Genomic DNA, 18,758 nt, shown 5'->3' on the forward strand with positions numbered 1-18,758 from the left:
GTCGTGGTAGGCCTACCATGTACCCTTAGCCGCATTTCAGTCAGACTGTTACGTGCTAGCTGTCTAATCTGTTTGTTTTTTATGTGCAATGAGCATACAGAGGCATTTATATAAGGAATTGGCAGCTCGTTGTCATTCTGAGAAATTAGCATCTTAACCAGACAGGACACTTGATTTCAACGTCTAAAACAAGGTGAACAGGCCGCTTGATTTCAACGTCTAAAACAAGGTGAACAGGCCGCTTGATTTCAACGTCTAAAACAAGGTGAACAGGCCGTGTTGTTCAAACAGTTGGGAGACGGACAGGGGGGAGGGGGGGGGGTGTATTCATAACAGTTCAAGTGTTTAACCTTGTTCGCAAGCAAGTAGATCCAAGGTGGCTAAACTTCAAATATGAATATTAGCTGGTTACTCACTAGCACTTGGGCTTGTGCTTGAGAGAGTGTTAATGAGACCGGTGTTCATTTTCTAGAACGCCTGCTACCAGAAGTTGGTCATTATTAGTGGACGTGCATGGTTACCGTTACGGTTATACACTGCTCAAAAAAATACAGGGAACACTTAAACAACACAATGTAACTCCAAGTCAATCACACTTCTGTGAAATCAAACTGTCCACTGAGGAAGCAACACTGATTGACAATAAATTGCACATGCTGTTGTGAAAATGGAATAGACAACAGGTGGAAATTATAGGCAATTAGCAAGACACCCCCAATAAAGGAGTGGTTCTGCAGGTGGTGACCACAGACCACTTCTCAGTTCCTATGCTTCCTGGCTGATGTTTTGGTCACTTTTGAATGCTGGCGGTGGTTTCACTCTAGTGGTAGCATGAGACGGAGTCTACAACCCACACAAGTGGCTCAGGTAGTGCAGCTCATCCAGGATGGCACATCAATGCGAGCTGTGGCAAGAAGGTTTGCTGTGTCTGTCAGCATAGTGTCCAGGGCATGGAGGCGCTACCAGGAGACAGGCCAGTACACCAGGAGACGTGCAGGAGGCCGTAGGAGGGCAACAACCCAGCAGCAGGACCGCTACCTCCACCTTTGTGCAAGGAGGAGCAGGAGGAGCACTGCCAGAGCCCTGCAAAATGACCTCCAGCAGGCCACAAATGTGCATGTGTCTGCTCAAACGGTCAGAAACAGACTCCATGAGGGTGGTATGAGGGCCCGACGTCCACAGGTGGGGGTTGTGCTTACAGCCCAACACCGTGCAGTACGTTTGGCATTTGCCAGAGAACACCAAGATTGGCAAATTCGCCACTGGCGCCCTGTGCTCTTCACAGATGAAAGCAGGTTCACACTGAGCACATGTGACAGACGTGACAGAGTCTGGAGACGCCGTGGAGAACGTTCTGCTGCCTGCAACATCCTCCAGCATGATCGGTTTGGCGGTGGGTCAGTCATGGTGTGGGGTGGCATTTCTTTGGGGGGCCGCACAGCTCTCCATGTGCTCGCCAGAGGTAGCCTGACTGCCATTAGGTACCGAGATGAGATCCTCAGACCCCTTGTGAGACCATATGCTGGTGCGGTTGGCCCTGGGTTCCTCCTAATGCAAGACAATGCTAGACCTCATGTGGCTGGAGTGTGTCAGCAGTTCCTGCAAGAGGAAGGCATTGATGCTATGGACTGGCCTGCCCGTTCCCCAGACCTGAATCCAATTGAGCACACCTGGGACATCATGTCTCGCTCCATCCACCAACGCCACGTTGCACCACAGACTGTCCAGGAGTTGGCGGATGCTTTAGTCCAGGTCTGGGAGGAGGTCCCTCAGGAGACCATCCGCCACCTCATCAGGAGCATGCCCAGGCGTTGTAGGGAGGTCATACAGGCAGGTGGAGCCCACACACACTACTGAGCCTCATTTTGACTTGTTTTAAGGACATTACATCAAAGTTGGATCAGCCTGTAGTGTGGTTTTCCACTTTAATTTTGAGTGTGACTCCAAATCCAGACCTCCATGGGTTGATACATTTGATTTCCATTGATAATTTTTGTGTGATTAATTTTTGAGTATTTAATAAGAATATTTCATTCATTCAGATCTAGGATGTGTTATTTTAGTGATCCTTTTATTTTTTTAAACAGGGTATATATATATATATATATATATATATATATATATATTTTTTTTTACAAAAAAGGGAATTTTCGTAGACGGACTTGAAAGCCAGGTCAGTGATCATTGCAAAACAAGCAAGTTAAATAATGACATTATTAGTGGGTCATATGTTTGTGGAAGGCTGTGATTTGTCAGATTATTCCTGACTGGTTGAACTGCAGTGTATCGACCTTTCATTTAGCAACAAAAGCTTAGAGAGGAAACTATGAGATGTACGTTGAGTGTACAAAACATTAGGAACATGCTCTTTCCATGACAGACTGACCAGGTGAAAGCTATGCTCCCTTATTGATGTCACTTGTTAAATCCACTTCAAAATCAGTGTAGATGAAGGGGAGGAGACAGGTTAAAGAAGGATTTTTAAGCCTTGAGATAATTGAGACATGGATTGTGTGCGTGTGCCATTCAGAGGGTGAATGTGCAAGACAATCGATTTAAGTGCCTTCGAACGGGGTATGCTAGTAGGTGTCAGGCACACAGGTTTGAGTTTGTCTAGAACTGCAACGCTGCTGGGTTTTTCACACTTAACAGTTTTCCTTGTGCACCAAGAATGTTCCAACACCCGAAGCACATCCAGTCAACTTTCCACAACTGTCGGAAGCATTGAAGTCAACATGGGCCAGCATCCTTGTGGAATGCTTTCGACACTTGGTAGAATCCATACCACGACAAATTGAGGCTGTTCCGAGGGCAAAAGAGGGTGCGCAACTCAATATTAGGAAGGTGTACCTAACGTACGCTCAGTGTATATCGAGAATCGTCCATAGGCTTGAGAAAAAACGAGATCCGATTTTTACGCCATATCGCCCACACACAAGCACGGTCACACGCAATTTGATTCATTATTTTCCTGTAGGACTCTAGAATGATCTGTTGTAATGACGTTCCTACTTTTTACCTGTTCAGCTGCCAGCGTCAAATGTCTGCTATGTTTTGGTGACAGTTTGACGCCAGACTTCGCCGAGGACACACTGATAAGGTTGCCGTGACACGGACTTTGCAGCAGTTGAGGTTGTGACTTCCTACAAGCCTCTCGGGTTGGTGTTTACAGAACATTATGTGTTGTGTGATTAATAATGGACCGTTGCCATATGGCCAAAACAAAAGTCAAAAAAGTAAAAAATAATAAAAAAAATAAATAAAAAATGTAATTGCGATTTTCACAATTCTATATGCATTGCGATTCGATTCTGTGATTTTTATTGCGATTCGATGTTCCAAACATGTTGCTCACCGTTATGTTTGCTGCAGTGACAAGAGGGCCATGAGAAAATGAATTCTGATCAGTCATGGAAATACAATTTGACTCCCTATTTAAAAGAAGATGGAGAACAAGCTATAAAGGAAAAATACTGTTTTTGGTGCAGGTACAGTCAACTAAAAAAATACAAATCATATTGCAATATTGTCAAAACCATATGATGTATCGTCAAAAATAATATCCCGATATGTAACTTTCGATTTGTTTCTCTCCATTACTAATGCTAATATAAAAAGGTTTAATAATTCCCAAATAGACAAGAAAAGGCATTCAACTCATTAGAAAATTCTGTCTTTAAATCAGTCATCATATTCTGGAATTTCAATTGAAAAACAGGATTTCCTTGTACAACGATGACAACCAAGTGTTTTGCGATTACATGTCAGGGATTTTTCTTTCATAAAAATGGGGCTTAGGTGGCGGGCGTGGCGAGGGCCTGGTCATGGGTGTAGCCATGGGCGTGGCCAACGGTGCAGTCGATGACCACATTTTTTTAGAGGCTCTCCCGTTTTATTTTAGATTCTCCCTGACTCTAGCTTTTATTTAGGTGATTGTTTGTTCTCAAAGATAATCGTATTTAAAAAATATATAGGTCCATTATCTTTTCTAAATACAGTGCCTTATTGGTAGACGAGTATTACATTTTATTTTTTTTATAATTAAAAAAAAGCTGATATTGACTATCCCTTTGAGCATGGTGAAGTTCTTAATTACACTTTGGAGGGTGCATCAATACACCCAGTCACTACAAAGATACAGGCATCCTTCCTAACTTAGTTGCTGGAGAGGAAGGAAACTGCTCAAGGATTTCACCTTGAGGCCAATGGTGACTTTAAAACAGTTACAATGTTTAATGGCTGTGATAGGAGAAAACTAAGGATGGATCAACAACATTGTAGTTACTCCACAACAGTAACCTAAATGAGTGTGAAGACAGAAGAAGCCTGTACAGAAAAAGAATATTCCACAACATGCATCCTGTTTGCAATAAGGCACTAAAGTAAAACTACAAAAAATGTGGCAAAGAAATAAACGTTTTGTCCTGAATACAAAGCGTTATGTTTGGGGCATATCCAACACATCACTGTGTACCACTCTTCATATTTTCAAGCATGGGGATGGCTGCATCATGTTATGGGCATGCTTGTCATCGGCAAGGACTATGGAGTTTGTTTTAGGATAAAGAGAAACGGAATAGAGCTAAGCACAGGCAAAATCCTAGAGGAAAACCTGGTTCAGTCTGCTGTCCACCAAACACTGGGAGACAAATTCACCTTGAGTGCAGCTTGAAAGTTCCTAATTGCCAAAATCTTGCACTATCCCAACAGTAGCAGAGCAGCCAGGGTCATGTTATTGAGGGCACGCAAAGAAAAACGCAAAATGAGCCTTTCAAGATCGTTGGTTCATGTTGAAGAGCTGCTCCTCAGCCCCCTCTGTAAAACACACACACACACACACACACACACACACACACACACACACACACACACACACACACACACACACACACACACACACACACACACACACACACACACACACACACACACACACACACACACACACACACACACACACACACACACACGACTGTCGACAGTCCCTGTGAAAATGTGTGTAAACACTGATACGGCTCTGACTGACAGCTTACACACCAGGGCCCCTCTAATGAAACACACGGTCTTGTGTGCTGTTCACATGCACTCCCTCTCTTACATATGGCCCTTTAGCCGCTCCCTGGCCTCCTCTCCACGGCCTTTCGGTTACTGGCCCAACACTCTAACCACTAGGCTACCCGCTGTGAGATTGAGAAGGCAGTTAATGGTGGACAGGGCTGGTGATAAGAGGCTGGAGGTGAAAGGAGAGAATGTGTCTCTGGGTGATTAATGACGGGGGTCCGGTGAGCTATCGGCTTCATTAAACGGGGCTAAGTGGTCTGGCCCTCTGGACTCCTAGGAAGACCGATGAAGACGATAACACAAGGAATGGAGAGTTGGGGGAGACGCCGCATTCCCCTTCTCTACTCTCTTTGTACGTGTGTGTGTGTCTGACTGTATGTGAGTGTGTCTGTGTGAGTGTGCAAGACAAGTGTGTGTGTGTTTGTCTCCCTCTCTCCAAATGGGCCTGAGACATGGTTCCTACCAGTTAGCCTCTGGTGGCTATGCTAGCTGAACTGTCTGAGAACAACTACAAGCTCTCGCCATGCAGTGTGTGTGTAATGGGAATTTCCCAGGGGAACCAAAACGACAGCAGTCGTTGATAAAAAATCAATCCGGTTTATTATGAGTTCAACAGGGAGCTTACAGTACTTTCGGAAAGTATTCATACCCCCTTGACTTACTCCACATTTAGTTGTTCTAAGCGCCTGATTTCAAAATATACCTCATAATGACAAAGTTGAAACATGTTTTTTTTAATAATTTTTTTTAGAAATGTTGGTAAAAGTATTGAAAATGAAAAACAAATATACCATTTACATAAGCATTCACACCCCTGTGTTCACGTGTTAGAATCCCCTTTGGCAGCAATTAAGTCTGTCTGGGTGAGGCTGAGAGCACTGCACACCTGGATTGCACATTGTTATTCGTTTAAATTCTTCAAGCTCTGTTAAATTGGTTGCTGATTATAGCTAGACAGCCATTGTCATGTTTTGCCATAGATTTTCAAGGCAATTTTTAAGTCAAAACTGTAACCAGGCCACTCCGGAACATTCAATGTCATCTTGGTAAGCAGCTCCAGTGAATATTTTACCATGTGTTTTAGGTTATTGTCCTGCTGAAAGGTGAATCTCTCTCCCAGTGCCTGTTGGGAAGCAGACCGAACCAGGTTTTCCTCTAGGATTTTGCCTGTGCTTAGCTCTATTCCGTTTGTCTTTATCCTAAAAAAGACTCCCTAGTCCTTGCCGATGACAAGCATGCCCATAACATGATGCAGCCACCACCATGCTTGACAATATGAAAACAACTACAGTGATGTGAAGTCTATTTCAGAAGAACAGAATAGCGTACTCTTAGTTGTCCTTATGTTAGGTCCTGAACTGGCTATGTCATATGGCTGTGGGAATCACTAGTTAATTTAGCAGACAAGATTTTATAGTATGAAGAATGCAATTGAACGTGTCTGAGTAAAATAGAAATAATTTGAGGGAGTGCGCATGTGCATTCTGTGTTGAGCCATAACAAAGTAATAGGTACTCCTATATGCTTAATTTAGTGTTATTTATGTAACTTTAGTTGTTCTACAAACATTGGGCTATATGTTTTGATTTGTAATACATTGTAAGGCTGCATGATGCAACTAATGATGATTTGAAAAAAGTTGCTTGAAAGGCATGAGCTCTGCTTAGTTTTTTGCACAGGCTGTACACACTACATCAGTCTCTCATTCACAATTTGACAAGCACTTGATAATGCCTAGAATTTCACAGTGGCATCCCCTTTGTGTGGCCGTAATGTACCCTAAAAAAATGCATTCCTTCTGCGGCCACTGGCCGTTGTGCCTTTCTCCCAGAGTGCTGCTCCATCACCTGACCGGGTCTTTCTCACAGGCTACAAGTGAAGACAGATACACCGGGGACGCAACTGCGCGCGTCCTTATCCAATTCCGAGGTGCACATTGAAGATAATGGAAGAACTGTCCACATTTACTTTTCGTCAGCCAACAAGATGAGTAGGCCTAACGAACAGCAAAAGCACTAGCCTACGTCAATCTACTATCCCCCATAGTACAAAAGTCGACCTATTCTACGCGAGAAATTAAACATTCAAAACATAGTCTGGGACAGTTGCGGGATGTGATAGAGCCCAAATTTATACAACAACTAGCATCAAAAAACTTTTTTGAAGCAATGTGGATGACGCAACAGATCAGAACATTTAGCTTAAAATGTTGATAAACTATTAGGCTATTCCTTCACATTATAAGCACAGCAATGCGCACCCGGCAGTAGGATTTAAGCGCGAATGTTCCATTAGCAGGGAAACACCATTATCAAAAGTGACCACAAATGCAATTATGCATGTAAAGCTTTTATTATAAAAGGCTAATTTTCACCATGAAAATGATCTTCCCAAAACTTGAAACTCACGCGCTGCTTATGTATGCCAGTTAGGCTCTACACCCTTTGTAAAGCAGATTAATGTGCTTCATTTTAAGAAGTTATTAGCCACTTTAGTTGTGATACAAACCTTATTAAAACATATAGGCCTATGGGCTGGGCTACATCAGGTGTGCGACTATGACTCACAAGTGATAATATATAATTCACAAGTGATAGGCTAATCTTATCACCCATCAGACTATTCTTGATTTAATCTCGTCTTTACATATACTACATAATGTGTGAATTTTGTTTTGATTTAGAATGGAACATTATCATGCACCTCTCTCAAAACAGGGGGCAGCCAGAAAAAATACATGTCATCTATGCCCTTAAATAAACATAAGCAATGTGCTTAATATTAGGAAAGTTGAGAAATATATATAGTAGGCCTCACCTATAGAAAGCGGATGGGACCCTCCTCTTTTTAATAGAGGCCATCACTCTGTTTTATCACACAATTGCATAGCCTATAAAAATGTTGCGCAACATAAGCTCAAGGGATCACATGAAGTGTTCGATTCGATTTTCGATTACGTTTGCAACGATGTCAGAGTGATGAGAGTGACAATAAAGTGCAGAGTACCAGGCCGTTAGCAAGTTTGGTAGGCTACTAATGAGCAGCAGCATCAGAGCTTGGAGAAGCCTAATTACCGTGACTAAGCGGTCACGTGGAATTTGACTGCCTTCATGACTCGTGACCGCCGGTGTGGCGGTAATACGTTCACCAGCAACAACCCTCCCCCTCACCATCTCCTCCTCCTCCACCACTCTTATGTTCTCTGGTCTCATATGGAATCATGCGACAGTGGGGTCTGTGTCTGGGGCATAGACAGGCGTGGGAATCAGACACGCATTATGTTGACATCTTAGGAATGCTATGGTCCCGTCTCCAGAACAACATCCCAGTCAGTGTGTGTGTGTGTGTGTGTGTGTGTGTGTGTGTGTGCGCGCGCGCACATGGACATATTGCACCCACTTGTCTAATCAAGTTACAGGAATAAAAACGAGAGGAACAAAGGAAGGCAAAGAGACACACCGACACACACACTTCCCGTCATGTTCAAAACAGGCAGCCAGGATGGGCCGGTCACGCACACCCATGACGACGTCACCATCCGTTCCCTGTCCACCGCAGCCATACAGGAAGTCCACTGGACAGCTGAGCTAAAGCTCCTCTCTCCAATCGTCTAGAAACTCTTGATATCACTCTGCTTTGTCTTTTTTGTCCCGGACCTTTTATCAACCATTTCACCATCTCCACCACTGACTGACAACTGTCTGTCTTGTCTCCTTTCCTTCCCAGTCTTCACCACTCTACAGGTCTCGTCTTCTCCCCAGTACTCTCTCAGCATGCGGTGGACACAGGCCCTGTAATCCTATTTAGAGAGGGAGAGTCCACAGGGTGGGGCTGGACACACCAGAGAAACCAGTGCTTTAGAAGAGTCTGCCTGTCTGATGCAACACACCATGCTTTAATCCAATTACAGTGGAAACCAGCCTAAACCCACAGGGCCTCAACCACCAAGGACAAACCCTGGGTTTTTCACTGAAGCCATGACTCCCTCCCTCCTGTCATGTCTCTCTATCTCTCCCCGTCGTGTCTCTCTCTCTCTCCCCGTCGTGTCTCTCTCTCTCTCCCCGTCGTGTCTCTCTCTCTCTCCCCGTCGTGTCTCTCTCTCTGTCCCCGTCGTGTCTCTCTCTCTCTCCCCGTCGTGTGTCTCTCTCTCTCTCCCCGTCGTGTCTCTCTCTCTCCCCGTCGTGTCTCTCTCTCTCTCCCCGTCGTGTCTCTCTCTCTCTCCCCGTCGTGTATCTCTCTCTCTCCCCGTCGTGTCTCTCTCTCTCTCCCCGTCGTGTCTCTCTCTCTCTCCCCGTCGTGTCTCTCTCTCTCCCCGTCGTGTCTCTCTCTCTCTCCATCCCTCCTGTCATGTCTCTCCCCCGTCATGTCTCTCTCTCTCCCCCTCCTGTCATGTCTCTCTCTCCCCCTCCTGTCATGTCTCTCTCTTTCTCTCTCCCCAGTCATGTCTCTCTCTTTCTCTCTCCCCAGTCATGTCTCTCTCTCTCTCTCTCCCCCCCGTCATGTCTCCCCCCCCCCCCCCGTCATGTCTCACTCTCCCTCCCCGTCATGTCTCTCTCTCTCTCTCCCGTTATGTCTCTCTCTCTCTCTCCCCCGTCATGTCTCTCTCTCTCCCCCCCGTCATGTCTCTCTCTCTCTCTCTCCCCCGTCATGTCTCTCTTTCTCTCTCTCCCCCGCCATGTCTCTCCCTCTCCCCCGTCAGGTCTCTCTCTCTCCCCCGTCAGGTCTCTCTCTCTCCCCCGTCAGGTCTCTCTCTCTCCCCCGTCAGGTCTCTCTCTCTCTCCCCGTCATTTCTCTCTCTCTCTCTCCCCCGTCATGTCTCTCTCTCTCTCTCCCCCGTCATGTCTCTCTCTCTCTCTCCCCCGTCATGTCTCTCTCTCTCTCTCCCCCGTCATGTCTCTCCCTCTCTCCCCCCGTCATGTCTCTCTCTCTCTCTCCTCAGTCATGTCTCTCTCTCCCCCGTCATGTCTCTCTCCCCGTCATGTCTCTCTCTCTCCCCCGTCGTGTCTCTCTCTCTCCCCCGTCGCGTCTCTCTCTCTCCCCCGTCGTGTCTCTCTCTCTCTCTCTCCTTCCTGTCATGTCTCTCCCCCGTCATGTCTCTCTCTCTCCCCCGTCATGTCTCTCTCTCTCTCTCCTCAGTCATGTCTCTCTCTCCCCCGTCATGTCTCTCTCCCCGTCATGTCTCTCTCTCTCCCCCGTCGTGTCTCTCTCTCTCCCCCGTCGCGTCTCTCTCTCTCCCCCGTCGTGTCTCTCTCTCTCTCTCCTTCCTGTCATGTCTCTCCCCCGTCATGTCTCTCTCTCTCCCCGTCATGTCTCTCTCTCTCCCCCTCCTGTCATGTCTCTCTCTTACCCCCTCCTGTCATGTCTCTCTCTCTCCTCCTCCTGTCATCTCTCTCTCTCCCCCTCCTGTCATGTCTCTCTCTCCCCAGTCATGTCTCTCTTTCTCTCTCCCCAGTCATGTCTCTCTCTCCCCCCCGTCATGTCTCTCTCCCCCCCCGTCATGTCTCACTCTCCCCCCCGTCATGTCTCACTCTCCCCCCCGTCATGTCTCTCTCTCTCTCTCCCGTCATGTCTCTCTCTCTCTCTCCCCCGTCATGTCTCTCTCTCTCTCTCGCCCCCGTCATGTCTCTCTCTCTCTCTCTCTCTCCCCCGTCATGTCTCTCTTTCTCTCTCTCCCCCGTCAGGTCTCTCTCTCTCCCCCGTCGTGTCTCTCTCTCTCTCTCTCCTTCCTGTCATGTCTCTCCCCCGTCATCTCTCTCTCTCCCCCGTCATGTCTCTCTCTCTCCCCCGTCATGTCTCTCTCTCACCCCCTCCTGTCATGTCTCTTTCTCTCCTCCTCCTGTCATCTCTCTCTCTCCCCCGTCATGTCTTTCTCTCTCTCCCCCGTCATGTCTCTCTCTCTCTCTCTCTCTCCCCCCCGTCATGTCTCTCTCTCTCTCCCCCATCATGTCTCTCTCTCTCTCTCTCTCTCCCGTCATGTCTCTCTCTCTCCCCCGTCATGTCTCACTCTCTCTCCCGTCATTTCTCTCTCTCTCTCTCTCCCCCGTCATGTCTTTCTCTCTCTCTCCCAGTCATGTCTCTCTCTCTCTCTCCCCGTCATGTCTCTCTCTCCCCGGTCATGTCTCTCTTTCCCCCGTCATCTCTCTCCCTCCCTCCCCTGTCATGTGTCTCTCTCTCCCCCGTCATGTATGTCTCGCTCTCCCTCCCTCCCCTGTCATGTCTATCTCTCTCCCCGTCATGTATATATCTCTCTCTCTCTCTCCCCTGTCATGTGTCTCTCGCTCTCTCTCTCTCTCTCCCCCGTCATGTATGTCTCTCTCTCCCTCTCTCCCCTGTCATGTGTCTCTCACTCTCTCTCCCCCGTCATGTATGTCTCTCTCTCCCTCTCTCCCGTCATGTTTCTCTCTCTCTCTCTCTCTCCCTGATCATGTGTCTCTCCCTCCCTCCTGTCATGTATGTCTCTCTCCCTCCCTCATCTGTCATGTATGTCTCTCTCTTTCCCTCCCACCCATGTCATGTATGTCTCTCTCTCTCTCCCCCGTCACGTATGTCTATCTCTCTCTCTTTCTCTCTCCCGTCATGTCTCTCTCTCTCGCCCCCGTCATGTCTCTCTCTCTCCCCCGTCATGTCTCTCTCTCCCTTCCCTGTCATGTCTCTCTCTCCCTCCCCTGTCATGCATGTCTCTCTCCCTCCTGTCATATGTGTCTCTCTCCCTCCCTCCTGTCATGTGTGTCTCTCTCCCTCCCTCCTGTCATGTGTGTCTCTCTCCCTCCCTCCTGTCATGTGTCTCTCTGCCTCCCTCCTGTCATGTGTGTCTCTCTCCCTCCCTCCTGTCATGTGTCTCTCTCCCTCCTTCCCGTCATGTGTGTCTCTCTCCCTCCCTCCTGTCATGTGTCTCTCTCCCTCCTTCCCGTCATGTGTGTCTCTCTCCCTCCCTCCTGGCATGTGTGTCTCTCTCCCTCCCTCCTGTCATGTGTGTCTCTCTCCCTCCCTCCTGTCATGTGTGTCTCTCTCCCTCCCTCCTGTCATGTTTCTCTCTCCCTCCCTCCTGTCATGTGTCTCTCTCCCTCCCTCCTGTCATGTGTCTCTCTCCCTCCTTCCCGTCATGTGTCTCTCTCCCTCCCTCCCGTCATGTGTGTCTCTCTCCCTCCCTCCTGTCATGTTTCTCTCTCTCCCTCCCTCCTGTCATGTTTCTCTCTCTCCCTCCCTCCTGTCATGTTTCTCTCTCTCCCTCCCTCCTGTCATGTGTGTCTCTCCCTCCTTCCCGTCATGTGTGTCTCTCTCTCCCTCCTTCCCGTCATGTGTGTCTCTCCCTCCCTCCTGTCATGTGTGTCTCTCCCTCCCTCCTGTCATGTGTCTCTCTCCCTCCATCCTGTCATGTGTCTCTCTCCCTCCCTCCTGTCATGTGTCTCTCTCCCTCCTTCCAGTCATGTGTCTCTCTCCCTCCTTACCGTCATGTGTCTCTCCCTCCCGTCATGAACTTCTCTCTCTCTCCCGTCATGTGTGTCTCTCTCCCTCCCTCCTGTCATGTGTCTCTCTCCCTCCCTCCTGTCATGTGTCTCTCTCTCCCTCCCGTCATGAACTTCTCTCTCTCTCCCTCCTGCCATGTGTCTCTCTCCCTCCCTCCTGTCATGTGTGTCTCTCTCCCTCCCTCCCCTGTCATGTATGTCTCTCTCTCTCTCCCTCCCTCCCTCCCCTGTCATGTATGTCTCTCTCTCTCTCCCCCGTCATGTATGTCTCTCTCCCTCTCTCCCCCGTCATGTGTCTCTCTCCCTCTCTCTCCCCTGTCATGTGTCTCCCTCTCTCTCTCTCTCCCCTGTCATGTGTCTCTCTCTCCCCCGTAATGTAAGTCTCTCTCCCTCTCTCTCTCCCCCGTCATGTCTGGCTCTCTCTCTCTCTCCCTCCCCTGTCATGAACTTCTCTCTCTCTCTCCCTCCCGTCATGAAATTCTCTCTCTCTCTCTCCCTCCCGTCATGAAATTCTCTCTCTCTCCCTCCCGTCATGTATGTCTCTCCCTCCCTCCCCTGTCATGTGTCTCTCTCTCTCTCTCCCCCGTCAAGTATGTCTCTCTCTCCCTCCCTCCCCTGTCATGTGTATCTCTCTCTCCCCCCATCATGTATGTCTCTCCCTCCCTCCCCTGTCATGTATGTCTCTCTCTCTCTCTCCCCCGTCATGTATGTCTCTCTCCCTCTCTCTCCCGTCATGTGTCTCTCTCCCTCTCTCTCTCCCCTGTCATGTGTCTCTCTCCCTCTCTCTCCCCTGTCATGTGTCTCCCTCCCTCTCTCTCCCCTGTCATGTCTCTGTCTCTCCCCCCCGTAATGTAAGTCTCTCTCCCTCTCTCTCCCCCGTCATGTCTGGCTCTCTCTCTCCCTCCCGTCATGTATGTCTCTCCCTCCCCCGTCATGTGTCTCTCTCCCCTTCATGTCTCTCTCTCCCCGTCATGTCTCTCTCTCCCCGTCATGTCTCTCTCCCCGTCATGTCTCTCTCCCTCCCCTGTCATGTGTCTCTCTCTCTCTCCCCTGTCATGTATGTCTCTCCCCCTCCCTCCCTCCCCTGTCATGTGTCTCTCTCTCCCTCCCTCCCATCATGTATATCTCTCTCTCTCCCGTCATGTATATCTCTCTCTCTCCCCCGTCATGTCTCTCTCTCCCTCCCCCGTCATGTCTCTCTCTCCCTCCCCCGTCATGTCTCTCTCCCTCCCCTGTCATCTCTCTCTCTCTCTCCCCCGTCATGTCTCTCTCTCCCCCGTCATGTCTCTCTCTCCCCATCATCTCTCCCCCCTCCCGTCGTGCGCGTCTCTCTCCCTCCCTGCCTCCCTCCCGTCATGCGCGTCTCTCTCTCCCTCCCGTCGTGCGCGTCTCCCTCCCTCCCTCCCTCCCGTCGTGCGCGTCTCTCTCCCTCCCGTCGTGCGCGTCTCTCCCTCCCTCCCTCCCTCCCGTCGTGCGCGTCTCTCCCTCCCTCCCTCCCTCCCGTCGTGCGCGTCTCTCCCTCCCTCCCGTCGTGCGCGTCTCTCTCCCTCCCTCCCTCCCGTTGTGCGCGTCTCCCTCCCTCCCGTCGTGCGCGTCTCCCTCCCTCCCGTCGTGCGCGTCTCCCTCCCTCCCGTCGTGCACGTCTCCCTCCCTCTCTCCCTCCCGTCGTGCGCGTCTCCCTCCCTCCCGTCGTGCGCGTCTCTCTCCCTCCCTCCCTCCCTCCCGTCGTGCGCGTCTCTCCCTCCCTCCCTCCCTCCCTCCCGTCGTGCGCGTCTCTCCCTCCCTCCCGTCGTGCGCGTCTCTCCCTCCCTCCCGTCGTGCGCGTCTCCCTCCCTCCCTCCCTCCCGTCGTGCGCGTCTCCCTCCCTCCCGTCGTGCGCGTCTCCCTCCCTCCCGTCGTGCGCGTCTCCCTCCCTCCCGTCGTGCGCGTCTCCCTCCCTCCCGTCGTGCGCGTCTCCCTCCCTCCCGTCGTGCGCGTCTCCCTCCCTCCCGTCGTGCGCGTCTCTCTCTCTCTCTCTCCCGTCGTGCGCGTCTCTCTCTCTCTCTCCCCCTCCCTCCCTCCCGTCATGTCTCTCTCTCCTATCATGTCATGTCTCTCTCTCCTATCATGTCATGTCTCTCTCTCCTATCATGTCTCTCTCTCCTATCATGTCATGTCTCTTCCCTCTCTCCTGTCCTGTCTCTCTCCATGTCTTTCTTCCTCACTGTGACTAAGCTAAACTCTTTATGGCAGGACAACAATAGATCACATCCGGCCACACACAGTCACCACTGCTCATGAACCTTATGGCAAACCTGATGGGACAAAAATAACTGTCACACACAACTCAGGAGCCCTGGGCTGATCTGCCTGCATCAGTGAGCCTATTCCCCAGAAACAGCCTTGACTCAGTCACAATGGGAGAACACTCACACCTTTGCGCACACACACACCATGCAATCCCCAATAGCAAGGGACAGGTTGTAGGTCCTGTGTGTGTGTGTGTGTGATATGATAGAGAGCAAGTTAGAGGTCTGTGGGACACTGAGAAGGACTGTTATGACATAGGCAGGCAGGGTGTGTGGGAGTCACAAGGCTCTGGTCCTTCCGGCTGTCCCTGTCCCAAACTGCAGGGCTCAGAGTCACAACAGCAGTTCAGCTGACATGTGTGCACACACGCCATTTCGTGACAACACTGACTCACTGCTGAAGCATGATGGGATACGTCTCCCTGCAGCCTGTAGAGCAGGGATAATTAACAAGATTCAGCCGCGGGACGATGTTTTCTGGAGCGGACAGCCGGAACGCAATTACAAATCATTTGTAGACTGCAAATTGACTGCAAGTAGCACAAACGTATACAATATTTGACTAAAACAATCATTTCAAACCTTGCTTACATTTGAATATATACGATCACATACACGGAGTGTACAAAACATTAGGAACACCTTCCTAATATTGACTTGCACCCTCCCCTTTTGCCCTCAGGACAGCCTCAATTCGGCGGGGCACAAGTCCACAAGGTGTCGAAAGCATTCCACAGGGATGCTGGCCCATGTTGACTCCGATGCTTCCCACAGTCGTGTCAAGTTGGCTGGATGTCCTCTGGGTGGTGGCCAATTCTCGATACACACAGGAGTATGACTACTGTTTGAGTGTGACAAACCAAGCATGGCACCCTCTGAATGGCACGCACGCACACACACACACACTCCATGTCTCAATTGTCTCAAGGCTTAAAAATCCTTCTTTAACCTGTCATCTCCCCTTCATCTACATTGATTGAAGTGGATTTAACAAGTGACATCAATAAGGGATCATATATTTCACCTGGATTCACCTTGTCAGTCTACGTCATGGAAAGAGCATGTTTGTACAGTGTGTGTGTGTGTGTGTGTGTGTGTGTGTGTGTGTGTGTGTGTGTGTGTGTGTGTGTGCGCGCACGCGCGCGTGTGTGTGTACAACATATTTGAGCTGTTCCCCAGTCAGCTAGCAGACCTGTCAGGGTGCTAGCTTACTTTAAGAAAACTAACCCAGGACCATTGGCTCTTAGGCCAATATAGGACCTGTTGTGACCCATCATCACCCAGCAACAGTGTTTGGCAACTGGAAGTCTGATTAGTCGTGGTCTTCTTCCCAATACCCTCACCTTCCTCTCTCTGTCTCTATCCCCCAATTGGCTCTGCCAGTTCTGGTCTGGACTTTCACAGCGTTACAAAAAAGTTAACATTGTCAAAGTAAGGTCGCTCCTCATTCCTGCCAAGTAAAACACAGAGAGCGCACACACACACACACACACAGCCGTCCAATGACAGTCTAGGCGTCGACCTCTGGGTTTCCCACAGATCCACCTTGCCCAGATTGGCAATATGCCTATGCTTACCTAGTCCTCGCGGTTCAACACAGTTGCCTAGGGGATGACTCGGGACTGGGCCCAACTTTCGCAAAGTTCAGGTTGTCATAAGACAACCTTATGTCAGTTGTGGCTGAGTGGGCGGGTCTGGCCTTAGGATTAGGTTGAGCGGGCAGGGACTTGTTCTAGCCTAGTGGTGTTGGGTTGGCGTCGCACTCAGCATGTGCTGCCCTTAGGCCTTTTAAAGTATAGTGTGTGTGTGTGTGTGCGCGCGGTCTCTCCTTGGCGAATTTACCTCAGACAAGGGCCCAATAGAATATTACGGTTTTCTATGCAGCTACATATCAGACACAGTATCTAGGCCTGGGGTCACAGGGGTCAACGCTTTATTCATATTCCTTCTTCGGTTTCTGCTACAACAAACACACCTCTGTGCAAATTGACTGAGCGGTGATAACGGAGGGCAGCTAGCCGTAGCTTAGCCCAATGAGTCCCACCGTGGTGCCCCCACGTGATTCAGGACTTCTAACCTCTTAAAACACTGCGTGTTTGAGCTACAGACTCCCGTCCGTTTCATTCGCAAACCATTAGTCCGTGTGATTAACGGGGGGATGAGTTGGAGCGGCGTTGGCGAGACAAGGGCGGATCCTGAAGGGGCCGAGTCCAAACGGTTTGAACTAGAAACTATTAAAAGCCACCTGTGAAAAGCTGAGGCTCTCAAGAACTCGCATGTGTGACATGTGTCGCTCTACGGCGTACACTAGCGACACAAGAGTCGTTAGAATGTACGGGGTTCTTCGACAGATCATAGGGAATCCCAGGACTATAGCGTCTAAAATAATAAGCTCATCTAGCTGCCGTCACAAACTCCAAACAGTTGTCACCGACCAGCTGGATATTAATTTCCCACTGAGCAAACTATTTCTGTACTTACAGCGTGCAGATGAATTCATTTTTAAGCAGTTTTTTTTTGTGGCTGTGAAGGAAAGGCTGCCCATCAGCCTCTGCTGTGGCACGCAGACTGGCCTGTTCTTTTCGTACCATCACTGGTGTCAGATGCCCTTAAGTGATGCCTCACTCACGAGGGAAAATACATGCAATGTCTCAATGTCCCAAAACGACAACAGGACTAATGAATAACCACGTTGTCTGCAGCAGAACCAAGTCAAAGCCACTAGACTGATATGCTATTTAATGAAGTGGCTGCACATGAGGGGGAGAGGAGAGCTGGCAGAGAAGGGCATGCGTGCCCATTTCCAGTCTTCCCAAATGAGACCATTCCCCTCTTCATCTCCTCCCTTGTTAACCCCAGCCCTGCTAGTTAGCCCCTAGTTGCCCATAGCTAACCCCTAGTTGCCCCTGGCTAACCCCAGCTATGCTAGCTAACCCCTAGTTGCCCCTGGCTAACCCCAGCTATGCTAGCTAACCCCTAGTTGCTCCTGGCTAACCCCAGCTATGCTAGCTAACCCCTAGTTGCTCCTGGCTAATCCCAGCTATGCTAGCTAACCCCTAGTTGCTCCTGGCTAACACCAGCTATGCTAGCTAACCCCTAGTTGCCCCTGGCTAACCCCAGCTATGCTAGCTAACCCCTAGTTGTTCCTGGCTAACCCCAGCTATGCTAGCTAACCCCTAGTTGCCCCTGGCTAACCCCAGCTATGCTAGCTAACCCCTAGTTGCTCCTGGCTAACCCCAGCTATGCTAGCTAGCCTCGAGTTGCTATGCGGACATGTTAAATTTAACCCCAGCTATGCTAGCTAACCCCTAGTTGCTCCTGGCTAACCCCAGCTATGCTAGCTAGCCTCGAGTTGCTATGCGGACATGTTAGCGCCTGTTCACCTTGGCTTGATATGGTTGGGTTGGCCTGTTTGGCCCTGTGTTCTCAGTCCTCTACTCAGCAAGCCTGAGAAGCCCAGCATCGACAGAAGCCAAGCACGCACATGTCTCCACACATCAGTGTTCTAACAGAGAGAGAGAGAGAGCGAGAAAGCAAGAGCGGAGGGAGAGAGGGGAGAACAAGCGTGATGAATAAAGAGGGTGACTGAGGGCCGTTTCAGGATAAACATGCGTCTGTTCTGAGCAGCCTTTAGAGCACAGTTTCCCTAAATGAACCAAACACTACAGACCAGGCAGGGCCTTCCCCATGGACACTCACCAACTGCACGCATAGCATTTCCCCAGAGATTCCAAAGACAACGTTGAAGTGCAGGGCAAGAGGGAACTGCCTCGTTCAAATAGAGAGCATTCTACTGAGAGCACGAACGGTCTATGTAGACCAAGTCAACAGTAGCGCTCCCTCTTAGACAGGCACAGACCTGTGTGTGTGTGTGTGTGTGTGTGTGTGTGTGTGTGTGTGTGTGTGTTCCTGTGCGTCTTGAATGTTGTAAATGCTCCTTTCT

General features: G+C 49.6%; 1 protein-coding gene across 2 annotated transcripts in view; it reads right to left on the reverse strand.

Moving 5' to 3' along the window:
- The window catches only part of LOC139369426 (MOB kinase activator 2-like), an 88,030-nt gene that overhangs the window by 57,980 nt on the left and 11,292 nt on the right, over window positions 1-18,758 (reverse strand). Inside the window, exon 2 of one of the 2 annotated variants that reach the window (XM_071108698.1) lies at window positions 18,199-18,320. The exons of the other annotated variant lie outside the window; for it this stretch is intronic. Within the exon in view, the coding sequence (XP_070964799.1) occupies window positions 18,199-18,278 (80 nt within the window). The 5' untranslated portion in view covers window positions 18,279-18,320. The remainder of the gene's footprint in view (window positions 1-18,198; window positions 18,321-18,758) is intronic. 2 annotated transcript variants of the gene reach the window in all.

The sequence above is a fragment of the Oncorhynchus clarkii genome, chromosome 2, assembly GCF_045791955.1.
Source record: "Oncorhynchus clarkii lewisi isolate Uvic-CL-2024 chromosome 2, UVic_Ocla_1.0, whole genome shotgun sequence".
Lineage (NCBI taxonomy): Eukaryota > Metazoa > Chordata > Actinopteri > Salmoniformes > Salmonidae > Oncorhynchus > Oncorhynchus clarkii.